General features: G+C 43.5%; 2 protein-coding genes and 1 long non-coding RNA gene across 41 annotated transcripts in view; 1 reads left to right on the top strand and 2 right to left on the bottom strand.

Moving 5' to 3' along the window:
- LOC127964895 (NACHT, LRR and PYD domains-containing protein 3-like) overlaps positions 1-21,446 on the bottom strand; it is a 246,545-nt gene that overhangs the window by 111,137 nt on the left and 113,962 nt on the right. The window lies entirely within an intron of this gene.
- LOC127964887 (NACHT, LRR and PYD domains-containing protein 12) overlaps positions 1-21,446 on the top strand; it is a 397,699-nt gene that overhangs the window by 325,307 nt on the left and 50,946 nt on the right. For 34 of the 39 annotated variants that reach the window (XM_052565342.1, XM_052565357.1, XM_052565359.1 and 31 more), the window contains one exon: positions 9,708-9,881. In XM_052565342.1, the coding sequence (XP_052421302.1) occupies positions 9,708-9,881 (174 nt within the window). Of the gene's footprint in view, positions 1-9,707; positions 9,882-21,446 lie in introns of those variants that run through there. The other 5 variants (XM_052565369.1, XM_052565370.1, XM_052565372.1 and 2 more) reach the window with 2 other exon arrangements.
- Positions 1-21,446, bottom strand: part of LOC127964992 (uncharacterized) — a 118,956-nt gene that overhangs the window by 60,252 nt on the left and 37,258 nt on the right. The gene's annotated exons all lie outside the window — the stretch shown is intronic.

Here is a 21,446-nt window from a genome sequence, read left to right as displayed (position 1 = left end):
CACTAAGGAAATGTTAACATTAACCAAGCATCAGTGGTGACACACACACACACTTCTCAGATTCTGCGAGCTATGAAGCTTGTCTATGCGGGTTTGTCACACTTCAGGAGTAATTACTCACCTATCATACTTGCAAAAATCCACTGTTTTCATCCGGTAGTTCTGTAATCCGGTATAATATTGACGAACATTTGTTAAATACAGTCAGCACAAAAATATCAAAAAGCAAATTAAGTTCAGGACTGGGTCAAAAGAAAATGTTTAAACAAAAAATACAGACACTAAACTGACTCCCTTACTGGCCAAAAACTAGAGAAAGCGTAATGTGTCTGTGTCTGAGTTTGTGTGTGTGTAACGTTATGTAAGAGAGAGAGAGAGAGAGACCATACACAACAAGTCTCACCATAACTATGTATTATAATATTATCGAAGGTGATGGTTTCCCTCCGTACAGCGGCGACCCAAGCCATCTGACGCCTCTTAGTGATTTCAGACACCTTTAGTTTTTTTTTCCAAATCGGAAAATGTTGAAAACTAATATGATTCACGAGGCGTTTGCCCTGTCGATCATGAAACCGATTACAGCAGTTCACATTACAGCAATACTGAACCATTTTCCAAAAAATAATCAAAATTAATGACCAAATGACCAACGTTACCTAATGCCTACTATACAGAACATCTACTTCTGTACCGCGATTCCCACAATGCATTGCGACGTGACGAAACGATCCCGACCTCTATAGACCCCTTTTGGGACAGCTGGCCAATTGACGCGAAGCATGCAAATACTGGCGGGTAAGCGTGCAGTATAAAATGCATGCTAGCACAGCTGATCAAACAGCGACCACGGCGGCTAACGTAATGTCTCGTTCCCGCCTCTCAGGGAACCGAGGTTACGATAGTAACCGGAGACGTTCCCTCTCGAGGCAGTAACTCAACATTACGTCAGCTAAGACGTATATGGGAACTGTATAAAATCCCGCCGTGAGAGCAGTGAAGATAAGCCCTGAACGGAGTCAATCACCCTCACACAAGCAGTACAGTTCTAGCCAATGGCTAAGGCCGTGTCGCTAAGAGTGCTTGCATCTGATAGGCGGAACTAGGCCAATGAGACATCTGCTCCGACCCTAACAAAATATGCATAACTTCAAGCAATATATCGAAATCTGCACTAACCAGGGCAGACACAAAGCAATAAGCACTCAAGCATGAGAGTTTTTCACAGAGTCGACGGCGTTTGCGGTGACTGTTGCATAAACCATTTAAACCATAACACAGAGTTAGCAGCCATGGTAACTACTGTATAGCTGGTTATAACAGCTTTAATGAATACAACTTAACTCACCGAAAATACATGTGACGCTACAGAGGGTACATCCAGCTTGTAAAACCTGGCGATTGTGTTCTGGGAAGACCAGCCAGCAGCAAAACATAAATACTGGACAGACATACCTCTAGACCAGGCCCATCAGGAAGCATTTATAATGTCCTCGCAGAATGAGCTCTGATGTTGAGGGGATAATCCTTCCCCTGGCATTTGATAACGTCCACGATTCAGTGAGGAAGTCTCTGTTTAGAAACAGCACGTCCCTTATTACATCCACCAAGCACACGAACAGCTGGTCCGACTGACGAAAGGTGGCCGAGCGATTCATATACATCCGTAAAACCCTAACAGGGTCCCGGCGCTCTGAGTATCAGCGTCGCGCGAGGCTGACGGCTCAACAGATAAGGCGGGCAGGGAAACAAAACGGTGTATTGAGTGACTTCAGAACGAAACCCGGTCTCGGCCGGAGAGTGACATTACAGTCGCCAGGCCCGAAACCAATGCAATATCGTTCACCAAACACTCATGAAATTCTCCAAGGCACTTCGCTGAGGCGAGAGCAAGAGGCAAGGCAGTCTTCAGGGAAGCTCCTTAACTGCAATCGAAGCTAATGGCTCGAACGGTAGTAAGAGATAGAGCCCTCAAAACTAGAGCGAAATCCCACGGCGGCACGGAGGGTGGCCATGAAGTACACAATCTCCTTGCTCCCCTGGCCTGAGAAACTGAATACCAGAGCGTGCTTACCGATCGTTTACCCGTAACCAGGCAACGAAAGCGGCAATAGCGGTCACATACACCTTCAGCGTGGATGGTTTCAAACTCCCGCTATCCAACTGTGCTGTAGAAAGCGCAAAACATCCGACACGGAACAGGTCCTCAGGTCAATATAAATGTTCTCGCACCATTTTGTGAAAACTCACCACTTCTGCGCTTAGCAGCGAATGTTTGATGATGCTCGCGTCTCAGTAAGTGTGTTTAGCACTCGTCAGTGCAGAGTGTCCCGCTCATTAGAGTCCCTGCAGCGGCCACACATGAAGGTTCCACAGCTCGGGGCTGGGGTGCTATATTGTGCCATTCGCCTGAGACAGCAGGTCCTGCTTGAGGCGGATTCGCCATGGGGGAGCCATCACTAACTCTCTCAGGTCCGCGAACCAGGGCTGATTCGGCCAGTTCGGGGCCACGAGTATAACTGATGCTTTCTCCTCCCTGATTTTGCACAACACAGGCAGAATCTTCACAGGAGGGATGTGTAAGCCTGGCTAACGGCCAACGCGATGTCAGAGCATCTCCCGGCAGGGGGGAGTAAGATAGCAAACGTGTTCTCGCTCGTGGCAAACAAATCCACTTCCTCCCTCCCAAATCATTAGATCTGATCTTGGGTGAAGCCAACATCTCCTTGAGGAATCCCGTTCCTCAAAAGCATGCTCACTCCACGGTTCAAAGTACCGGGGATGTGCGACGCTCCTATGGAGATTAAGTGTCGGTCCGCCCACAACAGGCGGCCATGAAGTACACAATCTCCTTGCTCCCCTGGCCTGAGAAACTGAATACCAGAGCGTGCTTACCGATCGTTTACCCGTAACCAGGCAACGAAAGCGGCAATAGCGGTCACATACACCTTCAGCGTGGATGGTTTCAAACTCCCGCTATCCAACTGTGCTGTAGAAAGCGCAAAACATCCGACACGGAACAGGTCCTCAGGTCAATATAAATGTTCTCGCACCATTTTGTGAAAACTCACCACTTCTGCGCTTAGCAGCGAATGTTTGATGATGCTCGCGTCTCAGTAAGTGTGTTTAGCACTCGTCAGTGCAGAGTGTCCCGCTCATTAGAGTCCCTGCAGCGGCCACACATGAAGGTTCCACAGCTCGGGGCTGGGGTGCTATATTGTGCCATTCGCCTGAGACAGCAGGTCCTGCTTGAGGCGGATTCGCCATGGGGGAGCCATCACTAACTCTCTCAGGTCCGCGAACCAGGGCTGATTCGGCCAGTTCGGGGCCACGAGTATAACTGATGCTTTCTCCTCCCTGATTTTGCACAACACAGGCAGAATCTTCACAGGAGGGATGTGTAAGCCTGGCTAACGGCCAACGCGATGTCAGAGCATCTCCCGGCAGGGGGGAGTGAGATAGCAAACGTGTTCTCGCTCGTGGCAAACAAATCCACTTCCTCCCTCCCAAATCATTAGATCTGATCTTGGGTGAAGCCAACATCTCCTTGAGGAATCCCGTTCCTCAAAAGCATGCTCACTCCACGGTTCAAAGTACCGGGGATGTGCGACGCTCGTATGGAGATTAAGTGTCGGTCCGCCCACAACAGGAAACTCGCTGCCTGTTTGAATAGAGCTCTGGAGCGCACGCCGCCCTGGCGATTTATGTACGAGATGACAGACGTGTTGTCGGTTTGAATCAGTACATGTTTCCGCTCCAATTTCGACCGAAAGGCTTGCAGGGATATTAGGACACCGCTTCCATTATTCCAAACGGTTTATGTGTCACCTTCTCTGTGACTCCGACCACAGGCCCAGACGCACTGCTCCCCAGCCTAGATTCACGTTCGCAGAGAAAAGAACTCCTGGGCTGAACATATCCGGGCTGTTCCACGGTCTCAGAGTACTGACGCAACTGTGAATGACCGTAAGTGCTTGTGGACCGAAGACCACGCCCTCGGCGGGTTACAGCCAAAACTGTAGCGGCCGCAATGTAGCAGACCCCGTCCCGTCCACGTGCGTGATATGGCCTTCGTAGCAGAGTGGGTGCGCGCCGATTGGGGTGCAGCCCACGATTTCACCACGAGCTCTTGCATGCCTAAATGCCGTCTGGTAGCAGCTCGACTGGAGGAGCCACGAGTCTAGTTACCTATCACAGGCTCGTCAGGTGCGTTGCAAGCGAGACTCAGCTCCGTGACGACCTTTCCGAAGACCCTGACGAGCTTCTCCTGGAGGTCTCAGGGCCCTCTTGGTCGGGGCGGTCCCACTGAGAGGCCCAAACCTTTTTCGACGTCGAAGCGACATGAAGTCGTTTTCCTCGCCAGCTCCGAAGAGGACGAAGTTCGCGGAAGCTATAGTCCACCACGCTGACGTCAAACTCGTCTTCGGGCGGGGGAGGGCCCACCAGCGGCTCGCTGGCGGCAGTGGGCCTCATTCCCGCCATCCTCCGAGCCACTCTGGCTCTGAGGGCGCGCACTGGCAGCTCGGTACAGTGGGCGCAAGTGTGGTCCGTGTGAGAATCCCAGGCAGGTCACACAGAAACTGGTGAAGGTCCGAATCTAGCATTAGCAGCCATCGGATGCGGAGAGGAAAAACAGGGTGAGTAGTCCTCTATTGCAACTTCCACGATGACTTAGATAAGACTTCTAGCGTGAAGAAAGAGATTCTGACGTAATTTTCGCGCCCATGCATTTTATACTGCACGCTTACCCGCCAGTATTTGCATGCTTCGCGTCAATTGGCCAGCTGTCCCCAGCTGGCGTTAGCCAATAAGATTTCAGTGAAAGTGGAGAAGGGAAGAGTTCCCATATACGTCTTAGCTGACGTAATGTTGAGTTACCGCCTCGAGAGGGAACTGGAAGCGGCTAATACAAACCAACACAGGGTCGGCTACTCAAGGAGCTTAAAATGTCATCTTGTTGTGTTGTTGGTTGCCAGAATCGACGGAGAACATTTTATATACATTGTTGTGATTAATTGTGACCGGAATTTAAGAACATGGTAAGAAAGAATAAATACAGAAAGTTTATAATTAATTTGCAGTCTTCAGAATTTTTATTTCTAGAAACTATTTACATCTTAATAATAATTTTACTGTAATGTCACTCTTTATTTAATCTAAGGATTTATACGCCCTCGTTTTCTCTTTACTATACACGCTCGGTTTATCTATCAGGTAAGTGTAGATGTCAGGCCACTCAATCGGAGGTAATCCTGTCAGATCGTCCATCCAATGAGTGATTGTGTACGGGTCGACCAATCTGGTTCCGTCCGTTAAAGTTAACTTTTTCAAATAATTATCGCGGTCCCTGACAGTGAGTGACATTAAATATTCAGATAAAGCAGATATATTCAGATTTTCTCCAGCCATTGTTAAAAAAACAAGCTAAGAAAACTCGCTAGCTACCGTTTGTTCAAGTGTTGAGGGGAATCTTTCTGCCTCCAGCTAAGCCCCGCCCACACAAATACGTCACATTGTTTACCAACTGTAAAAGGGTCTATTCTGATTTGCATCACAGGAATAACATAACATTTTATATTAAAATTGAAAACTTTTTTTTTTTTTTGTATTTGTAATATTTCACAATATTTATTTTATTTTACTTTATTTTGTTCAAATAAATTCAGCTTTGATGAGCAGAAGATAGTTTGTAGCACAGCCACATAAGAGGTATACGTTTATAAAGCTGTTGATTAAATCTTAATCTGATTGTTGATGTGGCACAGCTGTTATTAATGTTTTTTTAGGATTGTCTGAGATGCGCCTTGCCTCGCCTGAAATGTAGGCGGCTGCAGTAAGATCAAAAAAGACCTTTAAAGTCAGACACTTCCTGAATCTCACTGTTTTGTTTTTGTTTAGTTCGCATGTAAATATAAATAAATAAATGGGTAATCTAATTCTTAGAATAAAGAGAAAATGTATCAGTTGACTTTTTCAGCCAATTTGCATGAAGCTGTGTCGTCAGTCAGTCGTTTCCCATCATGCTTTTGATCAGCGCAGTCGGTGGAGAAAAACTGCGTTCGACTGCTCAATCCTAAACAGTCGCCTCGCCGTCGCCAGAGTTTTTTGTCACACGTCAACATGACATAAGAGCAAGGCGGACGTAACTCGGACACTTTTCTAACCGGCATGCATCTCGCGGTGATCACCGGTTATCAATTCTGCGCAGGTTTTGCTCACCTCAAACAAGCCTATTGCCCCGTTGAGAACTGTGGACTGTGTTTCTTCTCGCGAGAGTTCGCTCGTGACGCGGGAATCCCCGTGACGTCACCTGGATCAGCTGAGTAACGCGTCCGATAAAAGAAGCTGTTTAGCGCCGTTCAAGAGCGTTGCTCAATGTGCTCACTTTAGGATCGATCGATCGCCTGATCCTTATTACCTGCTGTATTTTGCTGTGACGGAGTTGCTTCCTCGTGGAAATAACCGCTGCCATTGGATTATTTTACCGAGAACGAAGTCACAGGACAGCGCTGTTCTCAACGTGCTCCCGGACTCCAAATATTGCACCGGTGAGACCGAACCGAACAGACACACACACACACACACACACACACACACACACACCAGACCAAAAGTTTGGACACACCTTCTCATTCAAAGAGTTTTCTTTATTTTTATAGAATATGAAAATTGTAGATTCACAATGAAGGCATCAAAACTATTAATTAACACATGTGGAAATTATATACATAACAAAAAGTGTTTTGAAAAAAGTGTTGTGAAAATATGTCATATTCTAGGTTCTTCAAAGTAGCCACCTTTTGCTTTGATTACTGCTTTGCACACTCTTGGCGTTCTCTTGATGAGCTTCAAGAGCTAGTCACCTGAAATGGTCTTCCAACAGTCTTGAAGGAGTTCCCTGAGAGATGTTTAGCACTTGTTGGCCCTTTTACCTTCTGTCTGCGGTCCAGCTCACCCCTAAACCATCTGGATTGGGTTCAGGTCCGGTGACTGTGGAGGCTGTGGTGCAGCACCCACTCTCCTTCTTGGTCAAATAGCCCTTACACAGCCTGGAGGTGTGTTTGGGGTCATTGTCCTGTTGAAAAATAAATGATGGTCCAACTAAACACAAACCGGATGGAATAGCATGCCGCTGCAAGATGCTGTGGTAGCCATGCTGGTTCAATATGCCTTCAATTCTGAATAAATCCCCAACAGTGTCACCAGCAAAGCACCCCCACACCATCACACCTCCTCCTCCATGCTTCATGGGGGGAACCAGGCGTGTAGAGTCCATCCGTTCACCTTTTCTGCGTCACACAAAGACACAGTGGCTGGAACCAAAGATCTCAAATTTGGACTCATCAGACCAAACACAGATTTCCACTGGTCTAATGTCCATTCCTTGTGTTCTTTAGCCCAAACAAGTCTCTTCTGCTTGTTGCCTTTCTTTAGCAGTGGTTTCCTAGCAGATATTCTACCATGAAGGCCTGATTCACACAGTCTCCTCTTAACAGTTGTTCTAGAGATGTGTCTGCTGCTAGAACTCCGTGTTCATTGACCTGGTCTCTAATCTGAGCTGCTGTTAACCTGTGATTTCTGAGGCTGGTGACTCGGATGAACTTATCCTCCGCAGCAGAGGTGACTCTTGGTCTTCGTTTCCTGGGGCGATCCGCATGTGAGCCAGTTTCTTTGTAGCGCTTGATGGTTTTTGTGACTGCACTTGGGGACACTTTCAAAGTTTTCCCAATTTTTCGGACTGACTGACCTTCATTTCTTAAAGTAATGATGGCCACTCGTTTTCCTGTACTTAGCTGCTTTTTTCTTGCCATAATACAAATTCTAACAGTCTATTCAGTAGGACTATCAGCTGTGTATCCACCTGACTTCTGCACAACACAACTGATGGCCCCAACCCCATTTATAAAGCAAGAAATCACACTTATTAAACCTGACAGGGCACACCTGTGAAGTGAAAACCATTTCAGGTGACTACCTCTTGAAGCTCATCAAGAGAACGCCAAGAGTGTGCAAAGCAGTAATCAAAGCAAAAGGTGGCTACTTTGAAGAACCTACAATATGACATATTTTCAGTTGTTTCACACTTTTTTGTTATGTATATAATTCCATATGTGTTAATTCATTGTTTTGATGCCTTCAGTTTGAATCTATAATTTTCATAGTCATGAAAATTAAGAAAACTCTTTGAATGACAAGGTGTGTCCAAACTTTTGGTCTCTACTGTATATTTATATATTTATATACCATTGCACTTCCAAGGCCTTCATTATTTATTGCGGTGGTTATTTATAGTTCCTGCATTCCTTCAAACTCCACTATTAAGAGGTAACAGAAAGTTTTATTTGTGTAGTCAGCTTATTTTATGCCGAGCGTTACAAGCATTGTTGTGCAAATTACTTCCAAACTGTAAAACATTATAGATTACTTGTTACTGTCATTTAAAAGTAATTCCTTCCATTACAATATTACTGTCTCAGAATTGTAATGCGTTACATGACTCCAGTATTACTTTTGAGTTACTTTCACCAAAATAACTACAGAAATAGAAGTTAACATTCTGAAATGTCAAAATGTACTGCAGAGTATTTTAGCTCCAGTAGAGGAGTAACATAATGATTGTGGGCAATCCAGACTACTAACAATAGAGCTTATAATCGACAAAGTGAAGGATCAAGACAACACAAGACAGGATGACAGCCAGAATCACAAACGATCCAAGTCTGTCACAAGTATGGTAGAAGTAAAGAGATTATCTGGCAATATCTGTGAAATGCTTGAGTCTATTCATATTAGACACAACAGGACTATATGTAAACTCTAATGCCATATACAATTGTAAAATGACAAGATGCGCACACATCCATCTCGTGAATGTACAGTCTTCTGCTATCTTCACTCATTAGCCTCTTTTCCACTGTCCAGTGTGAGCCGAGGCTAACAGCGAGCCGGACGGAGTAATAGCCTCGGACCTCGAGCACAGAGGACGAGATCATTCTGTGTCATGACAGTATCCTCACACACTCCTGTAAACCCCGTCCTAAACACACCTTCACTGGACTACGTCACACAATACAGAGTTACACCAGCGAGAGGGAGATGAATGAAAAAACATCACTAAACAAATATATCAGAAGCTGACGTTTAGTCTTTATTTCCAAACATGGACACCACACGCAGCTATTGACTGACCACAAACAGGAAATGGAACTAATTTGCTGCATCTTTGATTCATTCATGTCTCGCTGTTTTATTCTTTTCTCTTTTCTTTGAACAATTCAATTTTGGGCTAAAAGTGTGTTGTAAAGCGTTACTGAACAAGTACAGAGTAAAATATTACTGAAAATTTATTAGTAATGCCTTACACTACTGTGTTACAGCTAAAAGTAATATGTTACTGTAATGTGTTACTCCCAACACTGTTTACAAGTTGTTTCAAAATCATTAATAATTGTAATGTTTCCAATCACATGCCTGTATTTGGCTAATTTTGTATTTCAGTTTAAAATCCTGAAAGAGTAATACATTTTTATTTTCTTTTTGAATGAGGCTTTAAATTATTTATGATCATGTTTTTTTTGTTCTTTGACATTTTAAATCTCAGTCCAATGATTCATCACACATTGATTTGTTCTTTCTCTTTACTAATGGATTCTCAGCTAAACTGATCTGATCTGAGAGAGTGAAGAGTGTGTCATTGTTCTCTACAGGTTGTGGGATTGTGGCGTCACAGATGAAGGTTGTTCTGCTCTGACTTCAGCTCTGAGATCAAACCCCTCACACCTGAGAGAACTGGATCTGTCTGGGAATAAAATAAGAGATTCGGGAGTGAAGCGTCTCTGTGCTGGACTGGAGGATCCTCACTGTAAACTGGAGAAACTGTGGTAAGATTATATATGACACACTGTAAAATATTTGTGAAGTGAAAAACAAATCACCCAGAAAGTCAGACAAAATTAAACAAATTAGGTATTGTTTGTGAATGTAATACTTCCTACTGATTGGATGAGACTAGGGGTGTCGTGATATACCGGTATTGATGATAACTGTGATATTCAAAGCAACAATTATCGATATCGTGTTAATGTAGTGTGTGACGATATATCGTAATATTTAAAATGAACAGTTCTCTTATGATAACAGCACATGTAAATACATTAAACATTTCTTCATTAAACTCTATAAAATGTTAAGTTGGTCTCTGTGCCGTGCACTTTATGCCTCATCTACGTTCATTCTTCAATAAGGTTCATTAGTTAACAAATATAAATAACAAAAATAATAATGAACAATATTTCCATAGCATTTATTAATCTTATTTCATGTTAACTTCAGCATTTACTTATGCATTATTAAAATCACAAATTGTGTTTGTAAACATTAATGCACTGTGAACTAACATGAACAATGAATAGCTGTTTTTATTAACATTAACAAAGATTAATAAATTGTGTAATAAATGTATTGTTCATTGTCCACTCATGTTCGTTAAAGCTTAATGTTAACAAATGACATTTTATTGTAAAGTGTCACCATTAATATTTATTCATCATACTGTTGAACTGACAGTATTTTCTCTCGTTATTTCATAGGAGGTTTAAAGAAGTGCCCTGCGTTTATCAGTATCCTTGTGTTCGTTGGGTGAAAAAGAAAAAACTTAATAAACAAAGTAAAAAATTATTTTGACTATCCTTTTCCCCCCAGGGTTTCTATACATATCACAGTATATCGATATTGTGAATTCTTACGGCAACAATAAGCGTGATATGAAACATCTACTGTATTTTCTGCACTATAAGGTGCACTTAAAAGCCTTTAATTTTCTCCAAAAACGACAGTGCGCCTTATAATGTTGACATTCCCTTTAGCACAGCTTCATCTAGTGGATGCATAACACAAACCCAGTCAAACGTTTGACTGCAGTATCTTCTATTCTATGTGCCTTATAATCCGGTGCGCCATATAAAACAGTTCTAAAATAGGCCATTCATTGAAGGTGTTCATGTGTGGACTTCTGTGTTCATGTTAAAGCTGTTTCTGCATTAGCAACACCTTTAAATGAATTCTGTTACACTACACTAAACTACTGTTACTACTGAAACTACCGCCAGGTGGCGCAAAGGGACGGATTGCGAAATGAATGTAATTGTAAAATGAGATAAAAGAAGGAAGTAAAACAACAATAACATTATGATATAACATTGTCACGTAAAAAAAAAAATGTAGGATAATCTTAGGCTACAGTCTACTAAACAAAAATTAAAAGAAGACCTTTACACGAAGGATCATATGCATGCTATTTTTATATGTGTATTTATTTTGTATGTGTGTGTGTGTGTATATATATATATATATATATATATATATATATATATATATATAAGCTAAATGTTTTCATTTCGGTTCTTGGTTCTTCCTCGATTCTTGGTTTAAAAAAATCTTCAGGTTCCATATGCAGAGCGAAAAGGGAACGGTCCAGCATTTAGCAATAATTAGTATTAACTCTGTTATTATTCTTGATTTTTTCCAAGCTACCAACACTTTTCATTTTCGAATTATGCCTTATGTGTGACCAAAAATTAAGTATTATTTAGTTTCAGCTGTTTGATCGCGCTGTTGCCTCGCGCACACATTCACATTCAGCGTGAGCACTTTGACATATTGCTAATTATGATTTTTTTTTTTTCATCTATACAGAAACACGCGTGAACTACACAGCCTATTTACCTCATGAATAATAGTTAAGCTTCAAATGGGCAACATCACGAATATGGAAACGTTTGGATTTCTCCACAATTAGAAAGCCCAACCATACCTTATGCTTAGCTTTAAATTATTATTATTTTTTGTTTTTTTATTACTAAGCCTATATTATTATATACTGCAATTATATTTATCCATTAGAATTATATATTTTTAATTATTGTTTTGTTCTGATAAATTTGTTAAATTGAAAGGATTTGTTGTAAAGTGAAGGGAACTAAAAATATCCTGTTGGTACATTATAACATGATTAGGCCAGCTGTTATTATTTCTAAATGTAATATAATGCAACTTATACCTGACTTATATTTTTTCCTCTCACAAACTCTGATTTATTTTTTAGCGTGTTTAAAAAAAAAAAAAAAAAGAATCCAGAAAATGAAATGCGCTTAATCCGTTAAAATTAGTTACTCTGGGTTAACAGTAATTATAATTATTTTATACTTCAGAAAAGAGCCTGGGCCTAATCTAGGCTAACCAGGGTTTTTTTTTTTTTTTTATTGCATCTGATTCACTTCACGCGATCTGGCACAGATCTGCCTCCCGCGATGCTCAGCTGTGGATGATTTTAAAATGTTTGATATAAAGGTTGCTGTCCCATTTTATACAGAAATTGTTCATTTAAAAAAATCTAATTATATTGTTAGTTCTAATTATATTGTAAACACAAGTTCATTTAGGCTATTTAACATGCACTGACATTTTACAATTTTTTACTTAAACTCCTTGAGAATTTAAAGTTAGTTTAATAGGTAGTATTTAAATTCAAATTAAAAAAAAAAGTTTTTAATTGCTTAAATTATTTGTATTAATTAATAATATGTTATCATGTTTATTCTTGTAGAAAATACGTGTTTATTCTTTAAGAAAACAAGGGAAAAAATAAGGGACGATCCGAATATTTGTTTTGCTTTACCTATTTATGTAGGCTACAATTATAAAAAATAAAAAAAAAAAAAATATATATATATATATATATATATATATATATATATATATATATATATATATATATATATATTAATAAAATAATGTAATTTAAAAATACCATTGGCCTGAGTAATTTTGACCATTATAGAATTCTGACTTTAAAGGTTAGTGATTTATGAGGTAAAAAATACTGTGAAAATAATAATGGCATGGATTTTAGAGCATAACAACTGAAGGTTTATGAAACATTAGCCAATAAAGCGTTTTTTTAAACAACAGAACTTTAAGTTGTGAACTAAAATATTATTTCAACCATACAGCATGTGAATAAATAAAATGCATACTTTTCATAACATTTCATTATTCATAAAATGCATAACGTTTCTGGTGTTTGGATTTGTACTTCAATATAATGAGCTCCAAGTTTAAGAATAGCCCTAGACTCGTTTCTCTCTCTCTCTCTCTCTCTCACTCACTCAGACAGTGAAGCCTCTGAGACGTGCACTGTGAGCCGGGAACAGAGGATTCCTCTTGGTCTTAAAGCCTTCCGCAAACACCCACAACCACAAATAACAATGATTTTTGTAAAATAATGATTAATTATTAATTGATGATTTGTTATTATCATTATGGTCTTGTGAAAATAATAATATGGGCTGCGAGAATATGATGAATACAAAGAGTAGTGCTGCTCAGTGCAGGCATGTTTCAGCCCAGTAACACACCGTTCCTCAGAGCCAAAACACAGACCGAATTCTGTTCAGCTGGAGGGGGTTGGGTTTTGTGTAGTTATTCATGGCTTGTGGTGGTCGAGATAAAGGTGTGAATTCCTCTTTCATATGGACAGTGTCTTATGAGGCTTTCACTTGCTGAACTGGTTTATATAGGACTGTTGTTTAGTTATAGACTAAAAAATGGTCTGCCCCCACGTAAGATTTTTCTAGTTCTAGTTCCACAAAGCACATGCAGAAGTAGCCTAATAATTGTGAAAAATGAGACATTTTAATTATTTATTGATAAACAAATGTTTTCTTGTCGGCTGCATGATGAAATTCACAGTGCTGGGTCTCTCCGACGAGAGAAATGCAACATTCACAGATTACACAATTCGTTTTCGTTTAAAAAACATTTCAAGCTTTCTATAGATATATTTTTAATATAAATTCATTATCAGGAAAAAAATTTAAGTGATGAGACTGCGCTTCCCTGTCATTAATGCACATTAATAATTTTTGCACAAACACTTGAATATGAGCGTTGTGGTTTTCACTCACTCCAAGAGCCAGGGCCGGCCCTGACCAATTTGTGTGATGGGTATTGAAGAGAGAGGACGCAAATGCGAGGGCAAAATTACAGTCTTTAATTAAACAAAGGAAAGCCACAGGTAAATCCAACTAAGGAGTACAAAAGATGAGAACCAAGGAAGACCCGAAGGCTGGGTATAAATAACACAGGAAACCTCTGTGGCTGGAACGACCAGTAGGCTGGCGAGGCGGAGGCTTGACCGGGCTCAGGGGAGAACCGGGGATCGGAGCTCGCAGAGCGGGGCGGCCGCGGCGTAGGACAGCAGGTAAGGTTCTGTGGGGTGCAATGGGTGAGCACAGAGATGTACGGGTAATGATAGCAGAAAACTAACTTAACCCCGACTAGACAGGACAGGACAAGACCAATTACTAGTGCAGACGCCAAAGGCAACGGCTTCATTCGGAAGTAACAATCTGACAAAGAGACACGGGAACGAGAGGGTAGAAGTAGCCCAAATAACGAGGCAGGATGAGAACCAGGTGGAGGGGAAATTATCTTAATGAGAAGTGAAGACAGCTGTGACACAGAAGCGAAGAGCGAGGGAGACAGGAGGGGAGAAACCAGCAGGGGGAGACAGAGAGAGAAAAAGAGAGAGATAGAGACAGGATCATGACAAGACCATGACAGTACCCTCTCCTCAAAGAGCGCCTCCCGGCGCTCCAGCGGGGAAATGCTGGTGAGACCGGAGGAAATCATCAATGAGCAAGGGGTCCAGGATATCCTTAGGGGAGACCCAACTCCTCTCCTCAGGACCATACCCCTCCCAATCGACTAAATATTGGTGTCCACGACCCCGACGCCGCCTATCTATGATCCTGCGGACGGTGTAGACCGGGGAGTCTTCGATACGAACGGCAGAGAAGGACGTGGTGGGGGGGGGGGGGACCGGTTTAATGCAGGAGACGTGAAACACCGGGTGAACACGACGAAGATTCTGCGGCAACCGGAGTTTGACGGCAACAGGGTTAACGATCTTGATAATGTGGAACGGTCCGATGAAGCGGGGGTTCAGTTTACGGGAGTCAGACTGGAGGGGTAAATTAGATGTAGAAAGCCAAACCTTCTGACCCGTGACATAGCGAGGACTTTTGACACGCGATCTATTAGCAGCCACACACATGCGTCTCTTAGAACGACAAAGTGCGGATCTCACCCTCTTCCAGGTTCGCTTACAGCGACTGATAAAGGTCTGAACGGACGGGCAGTGAGAATCGGTCTCTTGGGATGAAAATAAGGGCGGTTGATAGCCGAGGCAACATTGAAAGGGAGAGATACCAGAGGCCGAGGAAGGGAGGGAATTATGAGCATACTCAGCCCAGGAAAGCTGTTCGGCCCAAGACGAGGGATTGCGAAAGGCTAGACTGCGGAGCCGTTTCCTTAGCATAGGGCAGTTTCCTTAGCAGAGGGCAGTTTGGTAAGAGGAATGAAGTGCGCCGATTTAGAGAAGCGGTCGACTACCGTCAGGATGACAGTCTTACCGGCAGAGGGCGGAAGACCGGTGATAAAGTCGAGAGCGATATGGGACCACGGGCGAGAGGGAACAGGTAGCGGTCAGAGGAGACCAGCAGGTGGGGAATTGCCCGCTTTGGTCTGGGCACAAACAGAGCAGGCGGCGATAAAACGGCACGCATCACATTCTAAAGAGGGCCACCAGAAACGCTGGCGGATAAATGCGATAGTACCTCGAGCACCGGGATGAACCGCTAGTCTAGAGGAATGGGCCCATTGAAGAACTGCTAATCGTGTGGGGACTGGGACAAAGAGACTGCCCCTAGGGCAGTTACGGGGAGTGGCGATGTGAGAGAGTGTGCGCTTAACCTGTCTCTTGATCCCCCAGATCGTAGCCCCCACCACCCGACCGGGAGGAATAATCTCCTCTCGGGGGGTGTGGCCGATCGAGGGATCGAAAAGTCGAGACAACGCGTCTGGTTTACCGTTCTTAGAGCCCGGACGGTATGAAATGACAAAATCAAAACGCGTAAAGAAAAGGGCCCAACGAGCCTGACGCGAGTTCAATCTCTTGGCAGAGCGAATGTATTCTAAATTGCGATGATCAGTCAAAACAATAAAAGGGACACAGGAACCCTCTAGCCACTGCCGCCACTCACCCAGTGCCAGGCGGATGGCGAGGAGCTCACGATTCCCGACATCGTAATTACGTTCAGCGGAGGAGAGGCGGTGGGAGAAGTACGCGCAAGGGTGTATCTTATTATCCGACGCTGACCGCTGGGAAAGAACGGCTCCCACCACTACCTCGGAGGCGTTGACCTCAACGATAAACTGTCTTGAGCTATCTGGAGTGAGGAGGATGGGCGCGGACGTGAAAAGGGTCTTAAGGCGGTCAAACACCTCCTGCGCAGAACCGGACCAACCGAAACGAGACTTAACCGAAGTGAGGGCGGTGAGTGGCGCGGCCACCTGACTGAAGTTGCGTATAAAGCGGCGATAAAAATTAGCAAAACCGAGAAAGCGCTGTAGCGAGACACGAGAATCAGGGACGGGCCAATCGAGCACGGCCTGGACCTTGGTAGGGTCCATACTGATCCCCTCTGCTGAGATAACGGAGCCTAAAAACGTTATAGACGAAGCATGAAAGGAGCACTTCTCGGCCTTAACAAAGAGTCGATTCTCAAGCAAACGTTGGAGAACGCGGTGAACGTGCTGCACGTGAATCTGGAGAGAGGGCAAAAAAATCAAAATGTCATCGAGATAGACAAAAACGAATAAATTGAGCATATCCAGAAGGACGTCATTGATCAGAGCTTGAAAGACAGCGGGGGCGTTAACCAATCCGAAGGGAAGGACCCTATACTCGAAGTGGCCGAGGGGCGTGTTAAAGGCGGTCTTCCACTCGTCCCCCTCCCGAATGCGTATGAGATGGTAATCGTTACGTAGGTCGAGCTTGGTAAAGACTTTTGCCCCCTGCAGGATATCAAAGGCTGAGGACATCAGCGGCAGGGGGTAACGATTCTTAACAGTGATGTCGTTCAGCCCCCGATAATCTATGCATGGGCGTAAAGAGCCGTCTTTCTTTTTAACAAAAAAGAGACTCAGATAAATAATTCTCTAAAGCCTCCCGTTCGGGAGCAGAAAGAGAGTAGAGCCTACCCCGAGGGGGCGTGGTCCCCGGGCGGAGATCAATAGCGCATTCATACGGACGGTGGGGCGGAAGAGACATGGCTCGAGAACAACTGAAAACCCCTCGCAAATCGTGATACTCCTCCGGTACCCCAGTCAGATCTCCCGTCTCCTCCTGCAACACAGAAACAGAAGACACGGGGGGAACAGCCGAGGCTAAACACTTAACATGACAACTTCCAAGACAAAACAGATCCCTTAGCCCAGTCAATGTGTGGATTGTGAAGTTCTAACCAAGGGTGCCCCAGTACTAAAGGAGTAAAAGGAGACTGAAAAATAAAAAAGGAAACTGTCTCTTTATGGTTGCCAGAAACGGTTAAGAGTTAATGGGATAGTCCGTTTCTGTACCCTAGGTAGGGCGCTGCCATCAAGGGCAAATAAAAGGGTGGAGTCTCTTAGCGGTGTGAGCGGAATACCTTGTTGGAGCGCCCACTTCTCATCCACAAAGTTTCCCTCTGCCCCAGAGTCGATCAAGGCCGCACAGGAGGCTGACGACCCCGCCCACTGGAGATGCGCTGGAAGTGTCGTGCAGGAAGTGGAAGGGATGGTCTTAGTGGTAGCGCTCGCCAGTAATCTTCCTCCTACTGGCGAGCGTTGGCTTTTACTGGACACGAAGACACAAAGTGAGAGGCACTAGCACAGTACATGCAGAGGCGGTTGGAGATCCTCCTCTGACGCTCCTTAGGTGAGATACGCAGGCCACCCAGCTGCATAGGTTCCTGTTCTGAGTGGGAGGGGTTGACTCGAGGCGGCGAGAAGAGACTCTCCTCCAGGCGATGAGCACGACGGCGTTGATCAAACCGTCTCTCCACCCGGATGGCCAGGTCGATAAGGTCGTCCAGCCGGGCGGGGATCTCACGGACGAGGACCTCGTCCCGCACCTCTGGAGACAAGCCCTCCAGGAAGCGAGCGGTCAGAGCGGGTTGGTTCCACCCGCAGGTGGTAGCGAGGGTCCGGAACTCAATGGAGAAATCCGGCACGGATTGTCTTCCCTGCCGGAGTGTGGAAAGCCGACGGGAAGCCTCCTCTCCGTAGGCGGAGCGGTCGAAAACCCGGATCATCTCCTCCTTGAAGCGCTCAAAGCTTGAGATGCACTCTGCCTCAGTCTCCCAGTTGGCCGTTCCCCATTCACGAGCCCGCCCGTGGAGGAGTGAAAGAACGAAAGCCACCTTGGCCCTCTCCTTAGCATATGTGACGGGCTGGAGCGAGAAAACCACCTCGCACTGGGTCAGGAAAGCGCGGCACTGGGTTGGCTCACCCGAATAGGCCGGAGGATTGTTTATCCGAGGCTCCGTCTGGCCAGGAGGACAATAAGAGGCGGAAAGCTGGAGACAGTGACAGTCTTTAATTAAACAAAGGAAAGCCACAGGTAAATCCAACTAAGGAGTACAAAAGATGAGAACCAAGGAAGACCCGAAGGCTGGGTATAAATAACACAGGAAACCCCTGTGGCTGGAACGACCAGTAGGCTGGCGAGGCGGAGGCTTGACCGGGCTCAGGGGAGAACCGGGGATCGGAGCTCGCAGAGCGGGGCAGCCGCGGCGTAGGACAGCAGGTAAGGTTCTGTGGGGTGCAATGGGTGAGCACAGAGATGTACGGGTAATGATAGCAGAAAACTAACTTAACCCCGACTAGACAGGACAGGACAGGACAGGACAGGACAGGACAGGACAGGACAAGACCAATTACTAGTGCAGACGCCAAAGGCAACGGCTTCATTCGGAAGTAACAATCTGACAAAGAGACACGGGAACGAGAGGGTAGAAGTAGCCCAAATAACGAGGCAGGATGAGAACCAGGTGGAGGGGAAATTATCTTAATGAGAAGTGAAGACAGCTGTGACACAGAAGCGAAGAGCGAGGGAGACAGGAGGGGAGAAACCAGCAGGGGGAGACAGAGAGAGAAAAAGAGAGAGATAGAGACAGGATCATGACAAGACCATGACAATTTGCTGCCCTAGGCAAGATTTTAGCTGGCGCCCCATGCATCACAGCCCATTTCACCCTGTCATTGTGTTCATGATTTAGCATATATATATATATATATATATATATATATATATATATATATACACACACATATATATATATACACACACACACACACATTGCAGCAGAACTGTTTCCAACACTCATAATAAATCAGAATATTAGAATGATTTCTAAAGGATCATGTGATAGACTGGATGTCACGTGACACTGAAGAATGGAGTAATGATGCTGAAAATTCAGCTTTGCATCACAGAAATAAATTATAATTTAAAGTATAATAAATTGAAATCAAATTATTTTAAATTGTAATAATATATCACAATATTAAATTCTTTCTCTATTTTTGATCAAATAAATGCAGGCTTGATGAGCAGAAGAAACTTCTTTCAAAAACATTAAAAATAGTAATGTTTCCAAACTTTTGGCCTGTACTGTATCCCCCCAAAACTGCACAACTGTAGAGTAAAACATTAATAAAGAAGTGATAATAAAAAATGCGTCTTAAAACTGACATGATTGTACAAAATCACAGTCTGGGGACTCAGAACTCAGAACAACTGCTAACATTAAGTTTAAGGTAAAAATAACTGCCATGAAATTATAGTATCTTACTCCTATGCAATAAATTGTTCTTTCACTACATCTCTTTACCTCTGTCTTTATCCTGTTCTCTTCTTTTTGGCACTGTATCTATCGCAGACTATGCTCATTTATAATGTGTCATGAAAATTCGGCCTTCCGTCACAATCAGGAAACTTTCACCGTGTCTAGAACTGGCGCGAGCTGCCAGGCCCGTTTCTACGAGCTGTGTGTTAACAAAAGCAGTGCTGTCTACATTGGATGCAGCGTCGGGCACGCTACACAACAAATTACCAACAACTGATCGTGCGCGCGCTCTGTTTCTGACTCACTTCAAGCACTCGATTTTTTTGCTTTATTTGGTAGTATTTCAAATTAATGGTTTTTAAATAGTAGCCTATTATAAAACTCATTCTGGCGCCCCTGGATGAGTGGCGCCCTTAGCATTTGCCTATACCGCCTATGCCGCGGGCCGGCCCTGCCAAGAGCGCTCCATCACGAATACAATTCATGCCAACAGCCCATAATATAACCGCATGTTCAGCAAGAATTCATTTTAAACGTATTTAGCTTGATCAGAAGGTTACAATGACTGCAAGAGTCGAGTGGGATGTTAAGAGTTTGTCTGTTTCTTTTACTAATTATTTTCGGGTTAAAGCATGATTTAAACAGATTCACACTCTATCGCTTTCGCAATAATGTATTCAAACAAATGTAATCTTACAGTGCTACTAAATTATCAGCATGCTATCTGATTTTGAAATCTTGAAGTTAATAGATCTGTTTAGAAAAAATAACTGACAAAAATATACTGTTCATCACAAACAAAATTTTCACAGCAGAAAGCAGCAATTAAAGATGTAATGCTTACAATGTTATTAGTTTGGCATGTGATATAGGGAAAAAAAGTTTACACAAAATAGCTTAAGCCACTTTGAAACTCTCCTGTTATTATTTTTTTTATTTTTGTATTATTATTATTTTATATGCTATGTTATGAACATAACATTTCAAACATGGGCCTACTGAAATACTTTATCCACGGAGTGAAGGCGGAGCGTGTTTCTGGTATCAGTGCGTGCGGAGGGGAAGTTGTTGCTGCTCACAGACTGTGCTGCGAGTGAGAGATGTTTCACCTGACGAAATGAAGACGACCGCGGCAGTACAAGCATGGCACATCCGCAAAAATCAACCTGCAGCAATGCTCGTTCATCGACTTGCCAAGCTTTACATTTGTAGGTCGCATGGCAGTAAATAATTCGATAATATGACCATGCAGTCAATACAGATATTTAATAAAAACATTAAAACAAGCAGGGCTGTAAAAAAAAAAAACAATAAAACGCCAGGTCTACACCGGACACAAGTGGAGCGATCCAACAAAAGACAGCAGAACCCAGTGATGGATACACTGGACACGATCCCCATCAGTGAACTGATGCTCGTTCTGTTTATGATGAAATGTTCTGACACTGTATTCAGATGATTTGACACTATAGTGTGATGTCATCAAGTTTAGACACACTTTTCGCTGTGGGGCACAGATGACCACTCTCGTGTCTGGTGTCTTTCCAGCATTAAGGTAATAACATAAATATAATATAAATAATACTGCACACCTTTTAAATGTGTCAAATCTAAAATATGGTTTATTCCATGTAGCTTAGAAAATATAAGCACAGACTCAGGCACACGCTTGACATTTATCCTGCTTGAATTCATTCTAAGAAATGCACATAACTT

The sequence above is a fragment of the Carassius gibelio genome, chromosome B9 (assembly GCF_023724105.1).
Source record: "Carassius gibelio isolate Cgi1373 ecotype wild population from Czech Republic chromosome B9, carGib1.2-hapl.c, whole genome shotgun sequence".
Taxonomy (NCBI): Eukaryota; Metazoa; Chordata; class Actinopteri; order Cypriniformes; family Cyprinidae; genus Carassius; species Carassius gibelio.
Note: the sequence above shows the minus strand (reverse complement) of the source record. Positions and strands in the feature narration are given on the sequence as shown.